Genomic DNA, 26730 nt, shown 5'->3' on the forward strand with positions numbered 1-26730 from the left:
AAACATATTGTATTCACACGCTAAACGAATTGTGAAAAGATTCACGAACTGTTAGGCTGGTTTTAGAGTACAAAGTGGTTCGCTGACAGACGAAATGTATGAACTTTTAGGGGGCCTTTCAGAATAACGCGTAGCTATCATCGCATGCGGTGGTCGGCGCGCTTCGCGCTGAGCTGTCAGTGCCGACGGTGAGCGTCCGGTCAGCGTGACTCTAAAACCAGCCTCAAACATCTGAATCGGATTCGGCACTGGGCTTATTAGTGTCATAGTTTAGCAGTGTTACTACAGATGGCGCTTTGAATTATACTTTGATTACATTTATCGTAACACGTTTATCAGCCTACTTCCCAAGTCCAGTGTGCGTGAAAAAGTTTTACTTCTACTACTACTACTACTAATAGCGATTCGTTGATTTTCTTTCCGATTGTGTAAGTGCCGTAGGCTTCTTAATGGATCCTCAGCGGCGTCACCGGGGAGTTTGATCGAGCGCAGAAGCATCGCTTGATGGGGTCCGAAGGCAGAAGCAGAATAGATAAGCGGTGTCTCCTCTGAGACTCGGACCGCGGCTTAGCAGTTCAGGAAGGGTCTTTTGGCTTGAGTGTATCAGTCCGGGTGTCCCCGAAATCATGAGTATGCCCACGTCTGGGTGACGTCAGATATCGGGGGCCTCGTCTTCGCCGAACGTCATAAAGAACGTCAAGAAGGATCTATTCGTTGTTGTGTGAACTAGCCGTAACGTGTTGTGATGTTTGCAGCAGCAAGTCGGCATGTCCGGCGGCGTGTCGGGCGTGTCGCTGGGGCTGGGCTACGTGGGCGTGGAGGGGGGCGTGTCGCGGCTGAACCCGCGCGCGCCAGACTTCGCGCAGCGCCACCCCATGATGCAGCAGCAGCAGCAGCAGCAGCAACAACAGCAGCAGCAGCAGCAGCACAAGCACGCCGCGCAGGTATTGCGACGCACACAGAGTTAGATATCGTTAATGTAATACATAGACGACTTACATAAGGACTAGTATCGCACAATTCATAAATGAAATTGTCTGTAATTTTTTAAGGAAAAAGCTTAGAATATTTACATATATCTGACTAGCTGACGCCGCGCGGTTTTACCCGCGTAGTTCCCGTTCCTGTAAGAAAACGGGGATAATATATAGCCTATAGCCTTCCTCGATAAATGGGCTATCTAACACTGAAAGAATTTTCCAAATCGGACCAGTAGTTCCTGAGATTAGCGCGTTCAATCAAACAAAGAAACAAACAAACTCTTCAGCTTTATATGTTAGTATAGATTAGTATAGATACTAAACTAAAAGTTTTGTTGAAGGTTTTTTGCACCATTCAGCTACACAAAAAGGTATTTAAATGGAGCTCCTTAATTAACGAACACAATTTCAATTATGATACAATGATTCTATAGAGACAGTTTTTATACTCGCATTATATCGTTGATCATACACTTTGACAGAAAAGTAACGTCTTTAAGTAATTAGTCTGAAGTTATTACACATCTCAATTCTCTTTGTATGTGTAGTCTGCCAATTCGCTTTGGGCCAGCGTGGCGGACTATTGGTCTAAACCCTCTCATTCTGAGAGGAGAGTCATGCTCAGCAGTGAGCTGAATATGGGTGATGATGACTACCAATTGCGTTAAAGGGATCGTCAGATATAGTTAAATAGAGTTTTGTTATCGCCGCGTTGCTACAACTTGCGGTACAGACGGCTTCAGTGTGTTCGTAGCGTTCGAGCCGTCCACATCTCTTGTTGTGTAATTCTTTATGGGTTACTTGGAATAGGCGGGGAGAGTGACTTGAGTGGAAAAGGGGAGTGTCTGTTAACAGTCAAAGGATCCTTTAACCCTACACACATCGTTCACAAGTGCGTGACTCCACTCATTCTCTGCCACTCAGGGTTTATTGGTAATATTTAGAGATGCGCAAATAATACTATTAATGATGCGTACAAATAATACTATTTTTGTTAATGATAGTTAAAGAGTTGTTTTATAATTTAATCATGACAAAAAGAAAATCTTTAGTAAAGATGTTTTTTTCTTCCTCAATACATAATATTATTAAGAAATACATACAAAATAATAAGCCGGCTAGTCGGCGCTTTTTGCCGACTAATCGGCTTTACCGACTAGGCGGCGACTTTGCCGATTAGTCGGCTTTACCGACTAGTCGGCAACTAGTCGGCGCATCACTAGTAATATTCTTAGTGGGAATTGTTAGACCTGACAGACTTTCATTCAATAATTGTGTTTTGTAGACAACCGCTTCTGATGTGAAACCCCTTATACTCCGACAGTTTGTATTGTACAATTTCCAGCAAATGTTCGGAAGCAGCAACAGCGCCGCCAACCTCAGCTCGCTGCTGGTGTCGTACCAGCAGAGCGCGCCCAAGATGCCGCCGCCACACATGCCCTACCAGGTGCTTACTTTATATCAGTACACTAGCTGACGCCGCGTGGTTCCCGTTCCCGTAGGAACACCGGGATAATATATAGCCTATTCCTCGATAAATGGGCTATCTAACACTGGAAAAATTTTTCAAATCGGATCAGTAGTTCCTGAGAATAGCGCGTTCAAACAAACGGACTCTTCAGCTTTATAATAATAGTATAGATAGATACACTAATTAAATTGTGTTTATCTGTCATTTCTAAATATGTAATCACGAACTTTTTTTAACATTTTTGACCGTCGTTTGGTTGTAGTCCCTGGAATGGCTGAACCTGGAATTTTATCTTGGAAAAAATTAATGGTTCTCGTGGGATTTTTGAAAAAACGCTGACGAAGTCGTGAACGTCCTCTAGTAGTAATTATTTTAGTCTTATACATCTTTAATACTGAAAATAAATTCATATTAAAAGAAATAGTACGTTTATTCAGTAATGAAATGTGGTTTAAAGTTCCGTACTAAAAATAAATAGGGTATGGAATTGCAGTCGCTGCTGGAGCGCGGCGTGGGCATGAACGTGAACTCCGTGAATATGAGCGGCGTGGGCGTGGGCGGCTGGGGCGAGGAGGAGGAGCGCAAGCCGCGGCCCATCGGCACGGAGCGCGCGTGGAAGCTCACCGCGCCCGACGACTGGCACCACGCGCACCACCACCACCGCACCGACCACGACAGATACCAGGTACTGTCACACTTGTGATCCCCGGCACCACCGCACCGACCACGACAGATACCAGGTACTGTCACACTTCTCGGCATAGAGTAATTTACATGGTAATTTATGGACATGCACCCCGCACAAATTCACCAACAAAATTTTCTGTCGCTTGTTTTAGGGGGATGAAGTAAACTCACACATCGAAATTATTTAACACCAATTTTCATTTGCAATTTAAAATTTCACATGTGTGTACATATGAAATTTTAATACAAATTAGACATTGAAGATTGAACATTGATTACTTGATCAATGTTTTGCTGTATTGGCTGAAGAATCAATTAGTTTTAGACATTGTTTTTATAATAAATTTTATATAATTCATAAATGGAACTGGTTGATTGCAGCAACAAGGCGTGCAGGGCATGGGCGCGGAGAGCGCGTACGGCGTGGGCGGCGTGGGCGGCGCGGGCGGCAGCGCGGCCACGGCGGCGGCGCTGTCGATGATCCACACGCTGCCGCTGCACTACCTGCCGCCCGCCGAGCAGCACCACTGGGAGCAGCAGCACGCGCCGCACCACACCGCCGACAAACAGGTACACACACACACACACACACACTAGTCACCGTCATCTTTGACAGCCATACAATATTTATCGTGAGGGGTAGGGCGACCATTGGTAAAAATCGTAGTTATCATATTTGACTTGGTAGAAACTTTACAACAGTAACAACAGCCTAGTTGACACTTTTTTTTAATGTTCTTAAATAGTTCATTATCGTTCTACTAAATAGAAAAAAAAATCATATTTTTTTGATATTACGAGCCAAAACGCCTGTCGTCCATGATGATCTATATTTCAATTGTTTCATGACGTCACTATAACTAATCTCTTACAAACTGAGCGTTTGACAAAAATATTAGTTAACAATTTGTTTGGCGTTTAGTACATCAAATGTGTTAGTACAACGTCACAAAATGAACGACAGCGTTTTTGACGTTTGGAAAATTTGAAAATATACGTATATTAAATAAGGTTTTAATGAAATCCCTAACTTTTGTTAATTGATATTGATATTGATATATTTCGGACCCTTATTCCATCTACTATGAGAAATTAATATTGTGTTTATTATATGAGTCAACTACCCTCTTGCCATACTAACGGGTACACATTTTGTTTGTCAGCAGGCCTGGAGCAAGTGGAGCCACTAGGGCGGCGCCGCCGCTCGAGCTATCCCACGAGGATTATATATAATTGTAACCCTTGGCAAATGGTGTAGATACTAGTGAGAAAGATTATATTATACAGATTATCTATATACATAATAGAGAAATGTCCTATCGAACACGAACACCGACTGGAGCCGAGCGCCGCCGCTCGTGGCGTTCGCAGCGCTCGCCGGAATGTGATTCCGGAGCCTATGTTCTGTTGATATTTTACACTATTATAATACCGCATAATACGATATCGAGTTCGTCGAGTGAAGCGAAGAATAACGTGTATTGATGAATCCGCTTGTAAAGATTAAATATCATATATTGATGCACTGTAACCTTTGGTGTTTTTTAATAATACCTGATTTCATTCTATTTTTTTTAATGATTCTATATTATTATTATAATATTATAGTTATTATATTATTATTATTATTATTATAATTTTTTAATTAGGTTTATTTGGGTAATGTGTATATTTATAAGTAAATTATTACCGAGGACTCGCTGTCTCGAATATGATTAAAGCAGCATTATGCGGTAAGTTGTAGGCAAATAAACCGTTATTAAAATTGTCCGGTGTGTTCTTGAATAGAGCCTTCTCAATTCTCACGAATTAAATTATTGTTTTATCTTTCTGAAATTTGATGAACATACCAAAATATTTGAGAATCCCAAACATTCAAGTACCCTGTATGTAAAATAACGTTAACTTATTTTTCACACGCGTTAGAAGTTTGTATGACAATAGTCCAATAAACAAGAACAGCGAGTGTTGCCCGTGTTGACCTATGGATCTCAGACTTAGTCGCTAACTATGGGTGGCATAAGGTGTGACGTGACGGGTAGCAGCGATAGTGCTTTTATTTGGCAGCGTGACGGTGTTCACACTGCCTAACAAAGAACTAAACTCGAGTCATCAAATACCCTCTTATTTATATACCATCACTGTTGCAACAACTTCGTACAAATGTCTCCTTTTTATAATAATATAAACAATTAATGTTAATACCACCCATACTCAAGGAATTCGTAACAAAGGCTCAGCCACTCAGCCGGCGATGGAGCGAGCTATGCTTGTAGTTTCTCTGCGAGATCGAATCAGAAATGAGGAGATCCGCAAAAGAACCAAAGCCACCATAGCTCAGCGAGTCGCGAAGTTATAGTGACAATGGACGGGCACAGATATAGATAGACGTCTCGGGCTCCCAATAGTGTTTTTCTATACTTATAATAAATCTGCAGAGGTAAATTCTGTACATGAAATATATTTCCAAATTAACTATCGGGGTGATTAGTGATCGATACTGATGCCAAAAATGCAATCAGTAAAATTTTTGTCTGTCTGTCTGTCTGTATGTTTGTCATAGAAACAAAAACTACTTGACGGATTTTAACGAAACTTGGTACAACTATTCTTCATAATCCTGGGCAGGTTATAGTATACTTTTCATCACGCTACGATCAATAGGAGCAAAGCAGTGAAGGGAAATGTTGGGAAAACGGGAGAAGTTACTCCATTTTTACTACTGTAAGTACTGGATTGAAGAGGCAAGTCTTAAGTCTAAGGGCGGACGAAGTCGCGGGCATCCGCTAGTTTTTAAATAAAACTACTGGTAAGAAGGTATATAAATAAAACATTCGTAATAATTATAATTATTTATTGAAAATAAAAACGAGATTCGTCCATTACGAAAATAATATAAAATCATTTAATAATTTTACACTTAAAAATTAGGAATTCTTTTAACTTATCTACTATATACTTAATCTTGTGCATTTAATTATTATTAATGCTTCTTTGAGCAGATCTTCCTAAAATCATCTTAACTAATATTGTAGTAAGGAAATATTTTATTGTTTGTTTGTCAATTTAACTAAAAAAAACTACTCGGTTGATTTAAAAAATTCTTTCACTATTAGAAAGCTATATCTTTACCGAGTAACTTTAGCTTTATTTTATCGCCGTGAAACCGCGGGGCATTTGCTAGTACTTAATTAATATTTTTGTTACTAGCCTATAAAGTTACTTTCAGCTGCCATTAAAGTACAATTTCATATCTATGTGTAACATGAAACATTTCATATCTCGCCTTGGTAACAACGACATTATCATTATAAAGAAGTGAGATATTTACCTATACTTACTGGAATAGCGTTTACTGGTTCTTAAAATATTTGGATACATTCTATCTGCTGGTACATCTAATGATTATATAAAATTGAATAATTCACATAAAAGTGAATATGTTATTCAAATTAAGAATTACAGACATTTATTTTTGACGTCATATCCTAAGTTCGCACTAGTTTTTAAAAATAATAGATATTTGCAGAGAATAATAGAGGTTTTACATTAATCTTTTTTAACCGACTTCAAAGACATATTTCAGTTATTTTGATTTTAACACAAAATTACTAAACTGACTTTCATGAAAATGGTACGAGACCAATCTGCCGTCTAGCCCCCTTTAATTACGGTTAATAAATGACGAAGTTATGAGGTAACATATTATGCTTAGAATTGAGAACCTCTTTCATTTGTGAAGTCGGTTGAAAAATACATGCACACTCCATATTGCGTGAATGTTTACTGAAACTGATTTGGGCTAGACTTTGGCACACACACATTCACATTGTCTTGCACGTTTTCGGATTTCGTACACAAAGGGTAAAGCGGGCCTCTATTTACTAAGACTTTTTTTTCTTTACAAGTTAGCCCTTAACTACAATCTCACCTGAGGGTAAGTGATGATTCTAAGATGAAAGCGGGCTAACTTGTTATGGATGAAAATCCACAGCCCTTTTCGGTTTCTACACGACATCGTACCGGAACGTTAAATCGCTTGGCGGTATGTCTTTGTCGGTAGGGTGGTAACTAGCCACGGCCGAAGCCTCCCGCCAGACCTGGACCAATTAAGAAAATCTCAATCGGCCCAGCCGACGATCGAACCCAGGACCTCCGTTTTGTACCACTGCGCCACGGAGGCCGTCGAACCCAACCGTCCATCTGTCGCCAGACTGTATCACATGAATCGTGATAGACAATTGAAATTTCTAAAAAACAGGACAAATAAATATTTGAATAAATTATTGTACGGAATCCTTCGTGCGCGAGTTCGACTTTCACTTGGTCGGTCATTTTTTATAGTATACGTATAAACTTAACTATGGTGTATTTACTTTTCGCAGTATTAACATCGTGTAACAGATTCTATGAACAACGTGTATGTCACAAATAAAACGCGCAAGACAATGGCTTGTGAATTTTGATAACAGAGCCCTAAATACAAAATAATATTCACACCAAAATACATTATTTAATATCTAGAGCGTAATTCTGGCCACTCACCATCCAATAAGCTCATGTTATGGCAGCGCAACTGGAAAGACATCCGTTAACTGATCGTGTGTTGGTTGCCATGTGCGTTAGGGCTGCAGACGCGTGAACTTATTAGATGGTAAGTGGCTAGCAAAACTTTATTCTCCATGAAATATTTATACGATTTAGGTATAATCTAGTGATCTACAGCTCCGTGTGTCGCGCCATGATGCGTCCCTCCAGGTCGGCGTGCAGCTTCTCCACCTTGCGCGTGTGCTTCTTGATCATCTGCTGCTGGTCCGCGAAGTAGTCCATCTTGTCGCCCGCCGCCGACAACTGCACATAGCATCTATACTTGTAATATAACTGTGACAGCCGACAGGTCCAATTGTACATGTGCTGTACTCTCAGTGGCGTGCACTTCATAGATGCAAAAATGCACTGCCTACCCTAAGGACTTACAAAATACTTACTTGAGCAAGGAATTTTCCAATTGTTACTTATGGTGCATATCCACGTTAAAAACCTCATGCACGCCGCTGTGTACATGTACACTATACATTGAAGATAATTTTTTTTTGTTGGAAGACATTTTTTTTTTATTCTTTACAAGTTAGCTCTTGACTACAATCTCACCTGATGGTAAGTGATGATGCAGTCTAAGATGGAAGCGGGCTAACTTGTTAGGTGGAGTCCATGAAATCTACTTAGCCATAAGTGTGAAAAACAAAAGATGAATAATTGTCAATGCATACGGAACATAGAACAGTACGTGCAAACACAGGCGGGACTCTCAATATATAGTGTATTATCTATGGCCGGGACGTCAAAGATGACAACGTCAAATAATAATTTTACAAAATTCGTGCGCTGTAGCAAGATGCTGGTGACAGTTACCGTATGACGTACTATTATCGGAAATCACGGAAAACTTTCAAGACTAAAATCACAAAGTAACCAGAGAAAGTTACAAACTGCGCGCTGAAGCCGGCAACCCACAAAAAAAAAGTCACACGTCACCTTGACATCTGCCTATACAAACTTTTTCATAATTTGTATTTCAAAATTTAACACTAACAACAGTTGCGTAAATTAATATAATAATCAATATTAACCAATAAAAAAATACTCCATCTTATTTCTTTAGTTTTTGAGAACAATTTTTAAAATTTAAAAACATAAGACGCTATTTTTCTTGATTATTATTTAAAATTACTGATCCCACGGTTCGTATAGTACTGACAAGAGAACGTATTCGTTTTTGAATTTCGTATCCGTGACGGGTACGACACGACACCCATTGGCGTAGCTAGGATTATTTCCTAGGGCGGGCCTTAGTATCATAGTAGAATTCCATATCGGTAGCCCAGAATTCTAGGGTACAGGTCCATTCTAGGGTGGGCACGGCCCACCCGCTATATATGCCTATGACGACACCGTCATGTTCCGTACGCTACATCTGTATATTATTGATTAACCTGTGACTAAAGTGAACTGTCACCCGCACCTGCTACAGCGCACGAGCTATGAACTCGTCCGATTTGAATCACGTAACGTATGCAGCGACGTGAAGTGACAAAAAGTAAATCAAAAGTGAGGTGACCTTGCCGCGATGCTTCTCATGCATGCTTACGTGGTCGGCGTGCAGCATGCGCAGCTTCAGCAGACGAGACTCGTAGTGCTTCAGCTCCACCTGCAATACGTCGGGCCATGCTGTTGTGTGTAAACTAGCCTACTAAAAAACTTAGAATTTTTTTTAGGGTTCCGTACGTAAGTAGTACAAAAACGGAACCCTTTTAATATCACTTGCGCACATTTCAATGCCTGTCTGTTTTCTCCAATGGACCAATCCAGTTTAAATTTGGTACACATATCAATTCTTGTGACCCAAATACAGGGATGTATCGTGATTAGGTAAAATTTGAATATAAAAAAAGACATACGTACAAAAGATGTTACTGTTTTTTTTATTCTTTTACAAGTTAGCCCTTGACTACAACCTCACCTGATGGTAAGTGATGATGCAATCTAAGTTAAAAGCGAGCTAACTTGTTGGATGAAATATACACCCCTTTCGGTTTCTACACGGCATCGTACCGGAACGCTAAATCGCTTGGCGGTACGTCTTTGCCGGTAGGGTAACTAGCCACGGCCGAAGCCTCCCACCAGCCAGACCTGGACCAATTAAGAAAATCTCAATCTGCCCAGCTGGGGATCGACCCCAGGACCGTTTTGTAAATCCACCGCGAATACCACTGCGCCACGGGGGCCATCAAAAACTGTCATTTTAAACCAGTATACTACTTTCTTCTTTCTTTCTTTCTAATACACACATACCTTCAAAGACTCAAGTTCGTCAACAGTGAAGTTGGACGCCGCCGCCATCTTCCACAGCCCCTGCACTTTGGGCTCGATGAACTCCTTGTTAGCGGGGCCTGGGACAAATATGGGACACTAGCTGACGCCGCGCGGTTTCACCCGCGTGCTTCTCGTTCCCGTAGTAGTACGGAGATAATATATAGCCTGTAGCCTTCCTCGATAAATGGGCTATCTAACACTGAAAGAATGTTTCAAATCGGAATAGTAGTTCCTGAGATTAGCGCGTTCAATCAATCAAAAAACTCTTCAGCTTTATATAGCAATATTAGTATAGATACTACCTTTTAGCAAATGTACAAAACGTTGTAAGATCATTTTGTTTTCTTTACCAAAAATTAATTAAACATATTCAAAGAGCATGTGTTCTAAAATTAATATTTTCGGAGTAATTATTATTTCTTTTGTAAATGGATCTTGAAAATGTGTCCCTTATATACGCATCCTTATAATTATGACGTAGCCAAACATTAAAATTTTAAAATGCAAGCAAAAATAAATATTTTTAGCGATATGATTTGATACTATATGATACCTACAAATTATAGACTACCTCCCTGCCAAATTTCATCTATGTAGGTCAAGCTGGGGATTTCGTAATAAATGGCCTTATTACGAAATCCCCAGCTTGACCTACATAGATGAAATTTGGCAGGGAGGTAGTCTATAATTGTAGGTATCATATAATAGGCTAAGAACGGATTTTGCGATAGGGCCGGATAAAAGAGGTCTAATGGCGGACGAAGTCGCAGGCGTCAGCTATTAATAATCTAATCTTTAATTCCACTATGATTTTAAAAATCTGATAAAACTATCAATAATGATTGGTTGCTCTATAATGACAGATATTTGTGATAGCGACAGTAAATGTGGTGTTGCCACACTGCGAGTTTATTGGTTCCATTTTTATTAACTTCTACTCTTTATGTAGCACTCTACAAGAGGTCTATGTCCCTCAGTGGTAGTTTATCGGCTGATAATGATGATTGATAATGACATCAAACTTTGTTAATGCTCCTTCAGTTTTACATACAAGACACGCGCCATTTTGTACAATGCAAAAATGCATTGCCTACACTGAAGACTCATTAGGTCAATGATGTTAAATACTGTTAGATGTGTTACTAGGTCATGAAAAATGAGGCACTCAAAAGAGGAAATTTCCACATCTCAATCACTTTTTGCGGTGATTTTGAAGGGACGTAACCGATCTATAGTATACAATTATCATTGCATTAGGTACATATTGGGGAAGGACATCCATTGTACATTTATTCATACCCCAAATTAATAAAAACCTTCTGCACGACACTGATTACAAGCCAAACTTTCATCATAAATTATTATCCAAATCAGTTATAAAAATTAGGCTGTGATAACCCAGTGGGTATGACCTCTGCTTTCAATTCTGAGGATGTAGATTCGAATCCGGCCTTAAATATTGTTTTAAATATTACGTAATTTTCTATGTATGTGAAGTCTGCCAATGTGGTGGACTATTAGCCTACCCCCTTTCATTCTGAGAGGAGACTCGTGCTCAACAGTGAGCCGATTATGGGTCGTTAATGATGATGGTGGCCAACCTCTGGCAGAGATCCTCTGCAGCCGGTCGTACCCGTCGCGCAAGTCCCTGTGCTTCTCCCGCACCAGGTTGGCGCTGCTCAGGAAGTCCTTGTCCACGTCCGTCTCGTCCTGGTGTATCTCGTTGAACTTCACCAACTCCTCCTCATTGACAGTGTCTGTCATCAAATTAACCTTATAAATGGACGTAGACAGGAGTCTATTTAGTTTCAGCCTCAGTTTCGTCCGAAACATCCACTTATGGTCTTTTTCGTATCGAAGAAACAAAGTTAAATCTTTGAATATGTTAACTTTTTGGTATGAAGGCCCATAGACCGACCGATCATCTGCCCGTATTTCGCTACGCCCATGACCTTATACAACATCGGCCATATTTTATACTAGCTGACTCCTCGCGGTTTCACCCCCTTAACCGTAAGAATACGGGGATAAAGTATAGCCTTCCATGTTAAATTGACTATCTAACACTGAAAGAATTTTTCAAATCGGACCAGTAATTCCTGAGATTAGCGCGTTCAAGCAAACAACCAAACGAACTTTCAGCTTTATAATATTAGTGTAGATTATAAGAAATTAATTTAAGAACAAGTTCATTATTATTAGGTATGAAATGACTAGCGATTTATACCCTCATTTTTAATTAGTTTCTTGGTAAACAGTACACATCCAATAGGGCTGTAATATGAAACAGTTTTCTTCATAGTAGAATGGACTTAATCACTACTACGTCAAGTTCAATTTACTTTGGAGAAAATAAAGATTCAAATCTTAATTTTTGTTTATAAATATGGCCGATAGTTGCTTTTGTCTGCGAAAATCCTTCAAATGTATGCGACTTTACCCAGATCCGACAAAAAATCTCGACGCTCATAGAGATTTACAATATAAAACGACTTTTGCATGTCTGTCTGTTCCGGATGATGTTTTTGCTATTATTATCTTTTTAATAAGCTTCCGCAATATTGCCTGCTTCTATTCAATTTATCTTATACATGAAAAATTTCATGTGAAATTATTTGCCCGCGTTTATTAAAGTCTAGGTAATCATTATAATGGAAATTTTCATACTAAGGTTACATTCTGTGAGCCACAGTTTGATCAATTATAGGACAGAATATTTTTTTATTCTCGCCTACAAGTAGACATTGGCTTGACCTCTAAACTCGACATCTTGATAACACTGAATTAAGGTCAACTCTTACAATAACTGACAACACAGTGAACATCAATTGTATCTGTTAAAACAATTTGCATGTTCAGTTGCACAAATTGTTTTAACAGAAGTTAGTTGTTGCTGCTTCAAATATTAAAATGCTACTTGACACTTTTTTAAAAATGCTTTTAAAGAGTTCATTATCGTTCTACTAGACTGAAAAATGTTTTTTTTATATTTTTTGAGACAAAAATTCAAAATTTTAGTTTTTAAATGTTTTTGAAAATACGAGCCAGAACGCCTGTCGGCCATAAATATATTTTAACTGTTTCATGACGTCACTATAATAAATCTCATACAAATGGAGCGTTTGACAAAAATATTAGTTAACAATTACAACGTTTAGTGTACTAAACGTTGTAATTGGGTGTCAAGTGTGTTAGTGACGTCACAAAATGGACGACAGCATTTGTGACGTCTGGAAAATTTGAAAAAATATGTGATATTTAAATTAAGTTTTCTAAGAAATCCTTAACTTTTATCAATTGATATCGATATATTTCGGACCCTTATTCCATGTACTACACGAAATTAATATTGTCGGTAGAATGGTAACTAGCCACGACCGAAGCCTCCCACCAGCTAGACCTGGCCAATTAAGAAAACCTCAATCTATCCAACTGGGCATCAAACCCAGGACCTACGTCTTGTAAATTCATCGCACTCACCACTGCACCATTGGTTTTTTATAGTTTGTATCGAGTAGGGATGTAGAATAAGCAGATCATACTTTTATATCCATCCTTCTCCCCTGCCTCCATGTTGACCAGCAAGTCGTAGTACTGGTCGATCTTGTCCTGATGATGCATGAACTCCTCCCTCAGGGCGGCCAACTCCTCGCTGGTGAAGCCGGACGCCTCCGCCTTGGCCCACAGCATGTTCAGCTTCTTGTCTTTGAACAGACTCTTGTTAATGTAGCTGTCCATTGCTTCGTTGAAAGCCTTAAACAGACATAACAATATTTTAGACATAACAGTGTAGTCAAGAGTGTAATCTATACCAGTATTATAAAGCTGAAGAGTTTGTTTGTTTGATTGAACGCGCTAATCTCAGAATCTACTGATCTGATTTAAAAAAATTCTTTCAGTGTTAGATAGCCCATTTATCGAGGAAGGCTATAGGCTATATATTATCCCCGTATTCCTACGAGAACGGGAACCACGCGGGTGAAACCGTGCGGCGTGAGCTAGTGTTATTCATATTTCAAATGGAACTTTGTGAAGAATTGTAATGTTACAGGGCCTCACTCATTAAGGAGACAGAGACATTTGTAGTTTAGACCCACCAAGCTGTTGCATTGTGGATTGGCGGAACTTAGGATCACCAATCAAACTATGAGAGTAAAAAAACAGTGAATTTGTACACACACTGAAATATCTCATAATCAGAATAAATTCCTTTTCTCAAAACATTACATTTCATATTTGATGTTTTGAGCAAATAAATTCTAATTAATTCACAGATATTATTGTCCTTTGTGCGATTTCTGTTAAAAAAATATTTTTAAATAAAAATACAAAATAAACTACATTCAGCTTGGTATAGTTATTATAGACACCTACAGGTGCAGTCATTTTACTGATAATAAGCATGATTCAGTGTCATTGACATGGTTTTATTCATTTCACTGATAAAAGCTTAATTATCTTGTTGTATACCATAACAAGTCTAGTCAGTGTTTGAATATTATGTGAAAGTTGTGAAATAGAGGTATAGTATTGACACATGCTTGGCTATTGACTACATACATGTCAAAATTGTTCACAGAAGGTGTTAATAGCTACAATTTTTTATTTTATAATTTACCATTTTTGTGGTACTACTAAAATCATTTTGATTAAAATAAGACCAAATTTTAAGCTCTAATATCACATATCTCATATGATGAAGGAAAAACGTTGTGAGGAAACCTGCATACGTGAGAATTTTCTTAATTCTCTATGTGTGTGAAGTCTGCCAATCCATTGAGCCAGCTTGGTGGACAATTTGCCGTAACCCATCTACCTTATCTAATTCTGAGAAGAGATTCGTGGTCAGCAGTGAGCCGAATATGAGTTGATAACAATACAATATAAATCAACATCAGGGAGATTATAGTCGGAAGCAAACTTCATAATGTTTCCTAACATTGTGATGTGCAATACAAGATTTAGGGTGTCTGTGATAACGCAGCAACCTCCCTCCCCCCCCCCCCTTTGTTGCCGTGGACACCTTAAATCTTGTATTTTTTTCTTTTTTAACCTTGCAAATTGCCACTGCCGAAACCTCCCTCCAGCCAAACACAAATACCTAAATATTGTCTACAATGTTGAGTTGTGTGCTCAGGTTAAATACATGAAAATATAATGTTAGGCACTCAATGGAGTAGGTAAATTCGGATTAAGTGATTTTGTAGGCAAGTAACATATTTGATAGTATACAATCTTTGCCTCTGATAGACAACAAAAAGAGAAATGAAAAAAAAAATAAAACAGCACAACAGTGAACAGAAAGCAGACTACGTTAATGTCCTCTCACAGAATGATAAACTCACTTGATCTTGCTTTTGTTTGCCTTTAGATGTATCCTCAAAGTGTTCCCTCAGCCCGTAGTTGGTCATGATGGTGGAGAGCTTGCGCCGCAGGTCTGCCTCCCGCAGGCCCTCCTTGTCACCCCCCTCGCTCTTCACCCTTTTGTATATTATCTCTGCTTTGTCTTGAATCATCAAGTCACTGTACAGTGACTTTAATTTTGGCTCTGTTAATCTCTGCAAACAAAATAGTCACACTTGTATTATAATAAGATTATTATAAAGCAAAATAGTTTGTTTGTTCATATAGGCTCTGCTCTAAAACTACTAGTTGGATTGTAATAATTTAGACCACTCTGGCATAGTTGGCAGAATTGTGGTTTTTGATTGAATGGTTCTGGGTTCCATTCCTAGCTTTCCAGCAGGTTACTTTAGGATTTCATCATTATCAACCCATATTCAGCTCACTGCTGAGCTCGAGTCCCCTCTCAGAATGAGAGAGGGGTTAGGCCAATAGTGCACCACGCTGGCCCATGCGGATTGGCAGACTTCACAGACTCAGATTATTAAGAAAAGCTCTGGTGTGCAGGTTACCTCACGACATCGTCAAACATCTATATGTATAATATAATAGTCAGTCATAAGAGGAAAGGCTTTTAAATGAGGATGGGGGGAACAGGCAAGCTTTATGTGAAAATCTTTTACTTTTTTTTATGTTTTAATGCAGTTGCAGGATTGAGGGTGATTGCTAGTACTATAATAAGACCAAATAGAAACCATAATAATTTTTACTATCAATAATTTTGTAGAAAATGGGGCAATAGAAGAAAAACTGCAGAACACAATTTTTAATTATTTTCTGTTTGTTAATTTTAATGCAGTTATCACAGGTATATAAAAAAGTTTACAGATACAAATAAAAGTAATTTTATCAAGATAGAGGGAGTAGAATGAAATAAATTTCATAAGGATGCAGTCTCAGGAGTCTTAGGCAGTTCCAGATAGCATGGGTACGGTGACAGACGACTTTATGATGTTGATAATATGTACTATTATCGTGAATCGCAGCAAACTTACAAAAGTGAAACTAACTGTCACCCGCAAGATGCTACATGAAATGAACTGTACTGAGCATGGAGTTGAATGATAACTAAACTGCATACTGAATAACTTTTATGCGACCCTTAAGTAGTTCTCAATAAACCAACATTGTCTTTTGATCTTTTCTGATTTAATAGGAAATAGGGCTTTGTTTTTCTTAGTTTATATTAGTATATACTATACAAAGTATTTTACGTCCAAATCATAAACAACACCAATAAAGGAGTCAGGCCGTCGTGTAAGTTTACCGGTACCTCCCTCTTTTATGTCAGAGGCTTTATTACAGGAAAAAGATCAAGCACGTCTAAGGAAAAGTTAGTGTATGAAATCTTACCTGTTGAGCCTTCACCCACACCAAGTTTAATTTATTCATCCTGAAAGGTTTTTCCAGAGTCCTGAAATCGATTTCGCTTTTCTCCTGTTCATTGGCAGTACGACTATATTTATTTTCAGATAAAACATTATTGATTAAATAGATTATAGTAACAAGTCGAAGTAATTGGTAAAAAGCCATTATTATTGATAGTTGATACAATTATACTATAATAACATTTACAAATGTGATTGATAGATTTCCCAACATAAACATTTGAATGAAGATTTTCCAATTTCCAAGACCAAGTTCCACCACAGATCACTTTATACAGTTCCACTACTATACAGTGTTACCAACTCTCCAAAATATTTATCCCTAAAGTTTGTGTCAAAAACCCCTAAAATCGCCTTAATTATTGAGTTGTCCCCCTAAAAATAAAAATTCATAATAATGTAGAAATAATATGATGAAATATGTTTAAAAACTCTATATTTAATACAGACGAAATATTACGTCTTTATCTGAAGATTTAACTTACTGAATAAAAACGATTTTTTTATTCGATGAAAATTGCCGCCAGTTGCCTCAGAGTGGTTGTAGAATAACGTATTATATGTCGTTATAAGTCCCTAGGTCAAGAAAGAAATATTAAAATTATCATTAATTTAAAAATATTAAAGAGTCAAAAAATCCCTGAAAATACCCCTAAAAATTTCAGACCCCTAGAAAAATCCCATTTCACTTATTTGCCCCCTAAATCTGGGGGGAAAACCCCTAAGTTGGGAACCCTGCTACTATACGTATACACGCACTAAACAGTCTGTCAAGATGAACCATACGTACCATAGATAAAAGATCTACTATCTAATAATGTCAAAGAGATGAACAATGATGAAGTGGCAGGTAGCGTTGCCACCTATTTCACTAATTTCCCAAATATCAAAGTTAATTTGCCCAAATTAAAGATAAAAAATATCCCAGTTGCAGAAATAAAGAAAAAAGTTTGCAATTTTTAAAATAAGGTTTTGGCCATAATATTTCAATTTGATGATGATGATTTTATTCCTTGTAGGAACAAAAATTAATAAAAAGACGAAAAAATATACGCACATGTGAGAAGTGGCTTGTACTGGTGCTTACTGTGTTTTTGCTTGTTTTATGTAAGAAATGATGAATATTTACTGCCCTAGAATAAAGAGCGTCCGCTGCGTTGATCTTAGGCAATCGATTATCCCGAATCCCGATGATACGATAATGTGCCGCGCTCAACTACGAATGTTTGTAGTTCGCTTGACTTCGTAATAAAACTTTCCATATTTTTTATACCGGGGGCTTTAAATGAAAAACCGATTCTTAAGGTGTAAACTCCAAACTTAAGTTTTACCCTTATACAAACAATCACACACTATTTCCCCGCAATTTGAGGAACTCTACCACTGGGGAAGTTTGGCAACGCTAGTCACATTGGTGTCAGTTTCTAGCTTATTTTACCTCTGTGGTAACTAGAGATTGCAAACGTAAATCGAGTAACGAATAACGATTCCCCGTTCCATGTATTCGATAATTTCGGATAAAAAAATTAAAATCGGAACAAACGTTTGAATTTTATCAAATTTTATGAAGAAAAAAGTTACTATCAGATTTGATAATGAACAGGACCAACAGCTTAAAGTTTTCTTCAAACCACGAGCGTGTAACAACACCAATTTCACAACTCCGGGTTGAGATATTGAAGTAACTTAGACGACGACAACGAGCCATTCAATTAGTATTATTACCATACTGGAATTTATTATATTTTAAATTAATGCAGCCAGTATTCTTGCCATTATTTCACGAGGGCATGATTCGTATAGTTAGTGATACTTTACTTCAAGGACCATATTATTAATATCTTTACTTTCAATTTATACAAGTTCAGATACGAGTCGAGTCTTATCTTACCACTAGCTGATGCCGCGCGGTTTCACCCGCGTGGTTCCCGTTCCCGTGGGAATATCGGGATAATATATACCCTATAGCCTTCCTCGATAAATGGGCTATCTAACACTGAAAGAATTTTTTAAATCGGACCAATAGTTCCTGAGATTAGCGCGTTCAATCAAACAAACAAACAAACAAACAAACTCTTCATCTTTATTATATTAAGTATAGATTATATAGATTATTAATGGCTTAGGTCTAAAAGTCGTATGTCGAGTCGTTTGTGCTTGCGCATATACCACAGAGTAAATAAACGATTACGTTATTTTTCTTTTCACGACATAAATCGCTAGTCACTAGCTGGACCTCTCGATTCTCGAATCTCGATTCTCAATCTCAATACCTACTCCTACTTGTACAATACTACACTAAGAAGTACGAACCATGCCATGGGAACTTAGAAGAACGTGAAATCTTTATGAAGCAGCGCCATCTACATTCTAGATTTAAGATTCCAGGATAGTAAATACAATTACATAGATGTGTACGTACTAGAATGTTTTTAGAGATTAAACCCGTGTAAATACGGAAAAAAAACCGAAAAAAAAGAATTATTTATCCTTTTAATTTTGACGCGTAATAGAAAGAATGTGTTTGTATTTCTAAAGCAAATGGATTATTAAAAAAAAACAGTAAGTGTACATTAATTTCAACGATTTTCCACATAGTCATTTGGCCTAGTGGTGCATAACAAAGGCACAATAAAATAATCCTGAGTTCGAGCCCGGGGGTAACAAAGGAAAACTTTTTGTCTTTTTTTTTGTTTTTCTCAATTGGTTTCTTCAACTATTACAAAATCAAAAATGTCTCTCCTTTACAAAAAATATGCATTATTATTTTTATACTTTTTACTATACTAAAAATACCGTATCTAGTCACTAGATGGCGCTATCACATTCGTTCCGAAAAAAGTTCGAGTAGCCTATCTATTTCCAATAATACACTGTAATCTTTGGTACGAACAACGAACACGAAGTCAAGTCATAGTTGTTTGTTGAACTCAGAAGTCAGAACAGTTGCGGCTGGTGTTTTAAGTTCAAGTTTTAATTGAGTGTTTTTTTTTTTCTCAAATGTCTTTGTTTTATCATGGACCGTAGTTAAGAGTCGGTGTAATTTCTTATTTGTTTAAACAACCTATCGTGACAACACTAGAGCTATCTACTAGATAAAAATCAGTAAAACGGGATGCTGCTAAAAACTGCATCTGAAGTTGTGGACGTGCACGATTGTCTGACGAGCCTGACCATCGGCATCGCCACTTTCTCTCGCTGATGCGCCTCGCTAGGTGAACTGTTACTCAACACTTGCGAAAAGAATTCAAAAAAAACTAAACTAATACTTCGTGATACAGATGGTTCGTAAAATCGTAACGGTATTACGGTAGTCTCGCGTTGACGGCTGCCGTGTTAACATCGGGTTAACTTGTGCTCAAAGTTAGTGTGATGTATATCATTTCGTGATGGTGGAACGCGAAGGGATGAGACGCGGCGGCTGCGGCTGGGGTGGTGGTTTTCTCGGCCGCTGGTCCTTGCGTCGATTGCTTCTGGACAGCCCTTTAGTGGGCCGGAGACTCGCGCATTCAGGTATGTCACCTTATCAATTTTGTTTATTCACTAAAATTACATTTCCCTTTGTAAAAAAGTTGTTACTCACACAGGCTGAAGAATAAACAAAAGAATTCTTCTATTACAATCTTGGTTGTATAAAATATGATATAAACATAGTATGAGGGTCTTGCAAGGTTAAACAAGACATTAAGAAAACTTCATGAATATAGAAATCTAAATATGTCTCCAATGTTAGCTACTGCTACATTGGTTACAAATGCACTAAGAAAGGATAAATTCACTTCTGTCCTTTTTGCTGTGAAAGTAGGTAACATAATTTTTAGAAGGTTTCAACCTATAAATTTATTATTATAATTCATATCTAATACTTAAATAAACTGGGAAAAAATACAATGAAGGTTTTCTCACTCAAACCATAAAAATATTAAAAATACTTGACTTAGATATAGGAATGTAAAATAAGAATTGTTTTGTTTTCCAATATTTATTGTCTTATCTTTAAACTACATTCAATATACAAGTACATTTTATAAGTTAAGAAAAAATAAGATAAATCCAAAGAAATCAATAACTATTTTTCATGTTATATATTTTTATGGTATATTATGCTAGCACTTGAGTTGAGCCATGCAACAACGTCACCCAGGTCTGACAAAATACTCTGTATGTGCAATGGGTTTGTTGGCTTTTCGCAGATAAATAAACTATTATATATTCATGTCTTAAGTTGTTGTACATTCGCTTGTTGTTTCCATAGTCTTAACTCTTTGAACTAGTTAGTTCATGTTCCGAAGAGTGTAGGCAGTACCTCATAATCCACGACTTCTCGATTTCCAACATTGTAGTTAAAATGATAAACTACAATAATGTGATGAAATAACACAAGTTTGATAGTTAAAAGCAACATTTTCTTTGTAGGTAAGGAAAAGAAATTGACACTTTGACTTCTGCCTTTGTGTAACTCAGACATCCTAACACCTATCACCTATTGAAAAATTTAGTTTAGCTTAATTTATCAGTTGATAATGGGATGTTTGTAAATGTACTGTTAACTTGAATACAGAAAGCAGTTTATTGTAATTATACTTACATTTTTATGACCATAGCCAATTGCAAGGCATTGAAACAATAAGGTCCCAATCAAATAGGTCATTGCCATTAACCTACAAACTGTAGATGAATTTGATCTCTATATTTAACACTGCAAAGTTGTAATTGCAGTGACACTGGTGAACAATTGAGCTAAATATAGAATTTTACTGACCTATAACAATATTAGTCAATACTTCCTGTAAGTTAAGACCCTTTATAATAGACCCTGATAACAGATAATGTCCTTAGTGTAATTTCTATTGTTTTTTACCCATTTCTAAAAGTGATGTTATTTTAAGCTAAAACAATCCTGTTTTTAGTGCTATTGAGAGTTGTGCAACTTTCAAAACAAAATCTAGATTTCCCAGTTACTCAATGTGCATGCACTTCAATATTGAAGTAGACAGATATGACAAGAAGGAGATCATAAAATCTTGAGCTTGAAGCATCAAGGCTCACTCATTGTATGACAACCACTATTAGATATGTTATATATCTAAATCTAATCACAGCAAAAAGTGATCCGAATTTAGCTACTCCTCTGAACACATGCACAACTTTGTGTTTACTTACATTAAGTAATGTGCTAGCCAAAGATTTTATATTATTAGATAAGACACTAGTGTGTCCAAACTGAGGCAAAGGAATGTGGCTAATTATTTTCATTTCATTTATTTGCATAGTAAACAATGAAAGTTATTTAAACAAATAATACCTAAATATTGTCTATAATGTTGAGTTGTGTGTTCAGGAAGTGTAAAAACTATTTATAAATAAATATATAAGTAATACAATTTTTTTATTTCTTTAAGGGGGTATAAGCATCCTGCATCTCCTTCCAGGCCTAGGCTTCCGATAGAAGGCAAACTAATTACTTAAAAAAATACAATTCTAATTCTGTGAACATTATTACTTCCATGTACAAATGGCAATAAAACTAATCAGTATTATTAGGAAATCATTTCTCATTATTGTTTCCCAAAGAACAATGGCTGATAGTTTTATAACTGAATCAAATTAATAAATACCATGCCATGAGTATGTGAGAGCAAAATGTGAAACAATAGAGTTAATGTAGTTCTAGTAAAACTTTAACCTTTTTATATTACCTGATAAAATATTGTGGTTCAGTCATCCAGGAAGACATTTTTTGTAATAACAGCAAAAACTAATTTCACCAGACTCTTTGATGTTACCCAATTGATTTGGATAATTGAAAATCTGTATAAGTTGTTAAAAGTAAAAAAAATTGATTTTTATGTCCTTTTTACTTGTTTAAATTTTCCGACCATTTTCCCAATCGCCTCGCTAGCTCATTAATGGTAGCGCCGCGAATCAACGCCTGGAGCGAGCTGACGTGCTCGATGACTAGGTGACGGCAGAGCTATGGCTCTCCTGTCAGAAACCGCCCTAAAGTCTCACAACTCACCTGCTTAAAGTCTAACGACTGATCGCAGATCCAAAGAGAAAAAAAAATCCAGAGCCAAAAATGTATCCAGAATTCTTTTACCACTAGAAGGCCACATTATTTGTGAGTATACTAGGCTATCCTTTACTCCATAATCTTAAGGGGACGAGAACGACGCTAGTGTCAAATAACTATACTTTTAATAAAACAAATACAATGAGATGAATATCTTAGCATTCCATGGATTCACTGTGCGGGTGCCGGGTCCATCGTGTGGTAGAGAGAAAAGCTCCGAGCAGAGTCCTGGACTTGTGAGTATAGGATGTAGGGTTAAGGAATTCCTTGACGATCGGGAACAACATTAAACTCAAAACGTAAAAATCATGAAAATGAAATTTTATGTGATAATATTTAGCAGTAATCATGTACATATGTGCTTATATGCATACAATAAATAATTAAGTAGCTGTAACCAACACAGGTGACACAGACGGTACCTTAACCCAATTGCTGTAAGGTCGCAGTAATAGTTAAATGTGTTGCATTACTTTCAAATGCAAGGTTGAAGATGATACTGAATAAAATCATTAACGCTATATGTGTTCAAGGGCCTTTATTAAGCAACACTTTATTTACATATTGTAAGACTTTGCACAAGAATCTTTGTTGTATCTTATTAAATCACTAGCGGACGCCCGCGACTTCGTGTACGTCAGATTTTCACAAATAGAGCGGGAATCATGGATTTTCTGGGACGAAAATGTCTGTTAATCTAGAGTAAAATCTATTTAGTAATACCTCTTTATAGTAGAGGGGATAAAGAGCTTCGACCTACCACACTGCTTCAACCATTTCATTATGAGAGGAGACTCGTGCTCAATAGTGAGCCAAATATGGGTTGTTAATGATGATGATTCCCACGGGAACAAGAACTACGCGAGTGTAACCGCGTGGTTTCCGCTAGTAATTAATGAAACAATACAATGTGTTAGGTAAGTACGTAAATATTGCATTGTTGGGATCGATAAATTTATTTTTTTCATGAGCTGGAAACAAAAGAATTTTGTAATTGGAAATTAAATTAATTTGTTATTCCAAGGACCCGATAATCGATGCGAATCGGTAAATATGTGACGCTTATCAATTTGTTCCATCTTGAAAATGTTTGAATCATGAAATAACCATCAAGGACGTCTATATACCAATTGAAATAACTGACTAAGTGCAAGTAGGACTCGCGCACGAAGGGTTCCGTACCATTATCATTATTATCATTATATTATTAAAAATGACAAAAAAATCACGTTTGTTGCAAGTTTTAAATAAATGTTTGTTTTATTCTGTTTTTTAACCGACTACGGCAACGCCAAAAGGAAGGGTAATGATTTGTAGTGTTTGTGATTGCAACAGAAATACATAAGCTGTGAATATTTCAACGAGTCGTATCACGGTTTAAGAGATACAGACTGGTGAAAAACGGACGGACGGACAGCGAAATCTTATTAATAGTGTCCCGTTTTACCCTTTGAGTACCGAACCCTAAAAGTACCAACTTCGAGTTCGAATAGGGTACTTGAGTCATATCAAATTTTATATAAATATAATATAGATATTAATTAAAAAAAATAAAAATAAAATAAAAATTTCTGTTAAAGTACTCCGGCTCCGGCCGCCTGTAAAAATATCTCCTTGAAATTTTGTTTTACGTATTTATAAAATACACTAGCTGTCGCCGCGCGGTTTCACTCGCGTGGTTCCCGTTCCCGTAGGAATACGGGGATAATATATAGCCTATAGCCTTCCTCGATAAATGAGCTATCTAACACTGAAAGAATTTTTCAAATCGGACCAGTAGTTCCTGAGATTAGCGCGTTCAATCAAACAAACAAACAAACAAACAAACTCTTCAGCTTTATTATATTAGTATAGATATACAGGTGCTCAGTATTTCCCGTAATTTTAAAGTTGACGTTGAGTTGACGAGTCCACTTATAGAAGCCGAATTGCATAACTGCAATATTTTTTTACTTCTAAATAATAAAAACTTTTTATGTTTTCATGCAAAGTAATTCAAATAGTTCCGACTATCCATGTAAGCCTTCTATCCTTGCATTTTAAAATACGTCAAACTTGGCTACGTCATAATTGCGTTAGGATAGGATTAAAGAAATATTATTTACCCCGAAAATATTAATTTCTTTAACATTTTTAATTAATTTTTGGTAAAGAATATAACCCCAAAGTTATGAGAAATACTCCAGAGCAGCCTGTATATGTTTTTTATAAATCTTGTTGACCTCACTTAGCGAAGTAAGGCCAACAAGACAGTATGTATAATAATATATTTTTTTTATATATGCATTATTGCTTCATCTGCACTTCACATTGTGATTCATAATAATTATTACCTACCAACTGAATTCAGGATGTAATTCGGAATGTTGTTAAAATAATTAATTACTTAAGTACCTACCATTGTTTTAATGATAATGTGAGAAGGTAAACCGGCTTCAGAGTTAGAATAATTCGTTTCTTTAATAAAGTTTCAAATTAATTATATTGTCAAATATCAACGCGAAATTTACACCACCCGATCCGATATCTGACAGTGCAATTCTTGCACACATTGCACAGAACAACAGTATTAAAATACTCTGACTTATTTATTATTAACATTATGCTACACCAAAAGCCTTATACATATACATAGGTAAGTACAGTCATACACAACTGTCTAGTCTAATGAATCTTTCTGGTAGGTTAGTACGTATTTGGAAGTGATAGTAATTTGTACTCGTATGATTTTTACAACACGTAATTATGTGTAAACGGTGCCATATAAAGTGATACCGTTTCTGTTCTGATGCGTCACGACACATCACGTCAGACAAATGTAAATCCGGCTTAAAATGAGGTAAATTCGTCTCTATAATGCACATTTGAAACGTCAATACTTATAACACGTCATATTCGAATTTGATATGTTATTAAGGTGCCAAAGTTGAAATATAGCTAACAACAAAGTTGCCATGGAAACAAACAATGTCACCACGCTGTATTTTTTACATTATATAAGCGAACGCTTGACTGCAATCATGCTTGACAGTAAGCGAGGATGCGGCCTATGGTGGAACGCGCTTGCCTACAAGATGCCTATTCACTCTTGTATGTATGTATGTATGATGGCACATATATGTAGTGTCTCTGTAGTGATCACTGCTATATTAGGACTGATCTACTCGTGAATGACATCATTGGTGTCAAATATAGAATCGATATCTAAATAAAAATGAACGGTAGGTAAAAAATGTAGAGAACCTTAATTATTGTAGCCAGTACAAAGAGCAACAAAAAAGAATTGATTGAAAATTTTGTATCTCAACTGAGAACCGAGTTATATTTGGAAACATGTATTCAACCCTTTTTTCAAAAATCAATGTACATATTAAAGCATGGTCAAGAATTTAAAGTTAAGCTTTTCTAGGCTCCTCCCACGTTATATCCAAGATTCAGTTTTCTCGGTTCATTTACATTTCCAAAATGTAACTGGATTATAACATAATTTCTTGAGCCGAGCGATCGGTGATCTACTAAATACTTAACTAATTATTACTTTAGTGGTAGTAAATACCTAGCCCGTCAATTCTATATCTATGCTATTTCCAATAAGGTATTCTTTTGCCCTCTTAAATATAAAATTCTATAAAATCTACTGTCAATAGGTATGGAAGTACTCTCAAATGAAGCAAGTACGACGTTAGTAAATATAGAATGTTGTTTGTAAGTTACAGGTGTTTCGTTTAAATTCTTCCCGCAAACAAAGGATTATCTTTTGAAGAGATTTTACACTTCTTGTTTGAAGGCACTAAAACATCACAGATATTCATTCCTAAGTAGCCATAAACTTAATGTTGCGGTTTTGCAACAACG

At 36.9% G+C, this 26730-nt stretch overlaps 3 protein-coding genes across 19 annotated transcripts in view; 2 read left to right on the forward strand and 1 right to left on the reverse strand.

Annotated features, from left to right (window-relative positions):
- Positions 1-4669, forward strand: part of LOC112050343 (ankyrin repeat domain-containing protein 17) — a 72175-nt gene extending 67506 nt beyond the window's left edge. For 12 of the 16 annotated variants that reach the window (XM_052883920.1, XM_052883923.1, XM_052883933.1 and 9 more), the window contains 5 exons: positions 756-944; positions 2326-2427; positions 2930-3136; positions 3520-3708; positions 4302-4669. In XM_052883920.1, the coding sequence (XP_052739880.1) occupies positions 756-944; positions 2326-2427; positions 2930-3136; positions 3520-3708; positions 4302-4328 (714 nt within the window). In that variant the 3' untranslated portion in view covers positions 4329-4669. The remainder of the gene's footprint in view (positions 1-755; positions 945-2325; positions 2428-2929; positions 3137-3519; positions 3709-4301) is intronic. The other 4 variants (XM_052883924.1, XM_052883928.1, XM_052883927.1 and 1 more) reach the window with 4 other exon arrangements.
- Positions 4670-5977: 1308 nt separating this feature from the next.
- On the reverse strand, positions 5978-17077 carry LOC112050345 (alpha-2-macroglobulin receptor-associated protein). Of its 2 annotated transcripts, none has more exons than XM_024088599.2 (7): positions 16768-17077; positions 15357-15569; positions 13554-13764; positions 11613-11768; positions 9991-10088; positions 9287-9346; positions 5978-7989 (listed from the first exon to the last, which is right to left on the reverse strand). In XM_024088599.2, the coding sequence occupies exons 1-7, from the start codon at positions 16945-16947 to the stop codon at positions 7858-7860; spliced, it is 1050 nt and encodes a 349-aa protein (XP_023944367.2). In that variant the 5' UTR covers positions 16948-17077; the 3' UTR covers positions 5978-7857. The 2 variants fall into 2 exon arrangements, with proteins under 2 accessions (XP_023944367.2, XP_023944366.2); XM_024088598.2 differs by having other exon boundaries at positions 9257-9346.
- Positions 17078-19706: 2629 nt separating this feature from the next.
- The window catches only part of LOC112050340 (E3 ubiquitin-protein ligase RNF19B), an 88372-nt gene continuing 81348 nt past the window's right edge, over positions 19707-26730 (forward strand). Inside the window, exon 1 of the mRNA XM_024088592.2 lies at positions 19707-20315. Within this exon, the coding sequence (XP_023944360.1) occupies positions 20192-20315 (124 nt within the window). The 5' untranslated portion in view covers positions 19707-20191. The remainder of the gene's footprint in view (positions 20316-26730) is intronic.

Source organism: Bicyclus anynana, chromosome 10 (assembly GCF_947172395.1).
Source record: "Bicyclus anynana chromosome 10, ilBicAnyn1.1, whole genome shotgun sequence".
Lineage (NCBI taxonomy): Eukaryota > Metazoa > Arthropoda > Insecta > Lepidoptera > Nymphalidae > Bicyclus > Bicyclus anynana.

Bases quoted from the DNA above. Each gene is read 5' to 3' on its own strand.
- LOC112050345 (XM_024088598.2), bottom strand. From the start codon at position 16,947: ATGGCTTTTTACCAATTACTTCGACTTGTTACTATAATCTATTTAATC. The intron at 13,765-15,356 runs GTGAGTTTATCA...TGTCTGTTTAAG, and splicing joins GCAAACAAAAGCAAGATCAA to GCTTTCAACGAAGCAATGGA. The intron at 11,769-13,553 runs GTATGATCTGCT...ATTTGATGACAG, and splicing joins GGAGAAGGATGGATATAAAA to ACACTGTCAATGAGGAGGAG.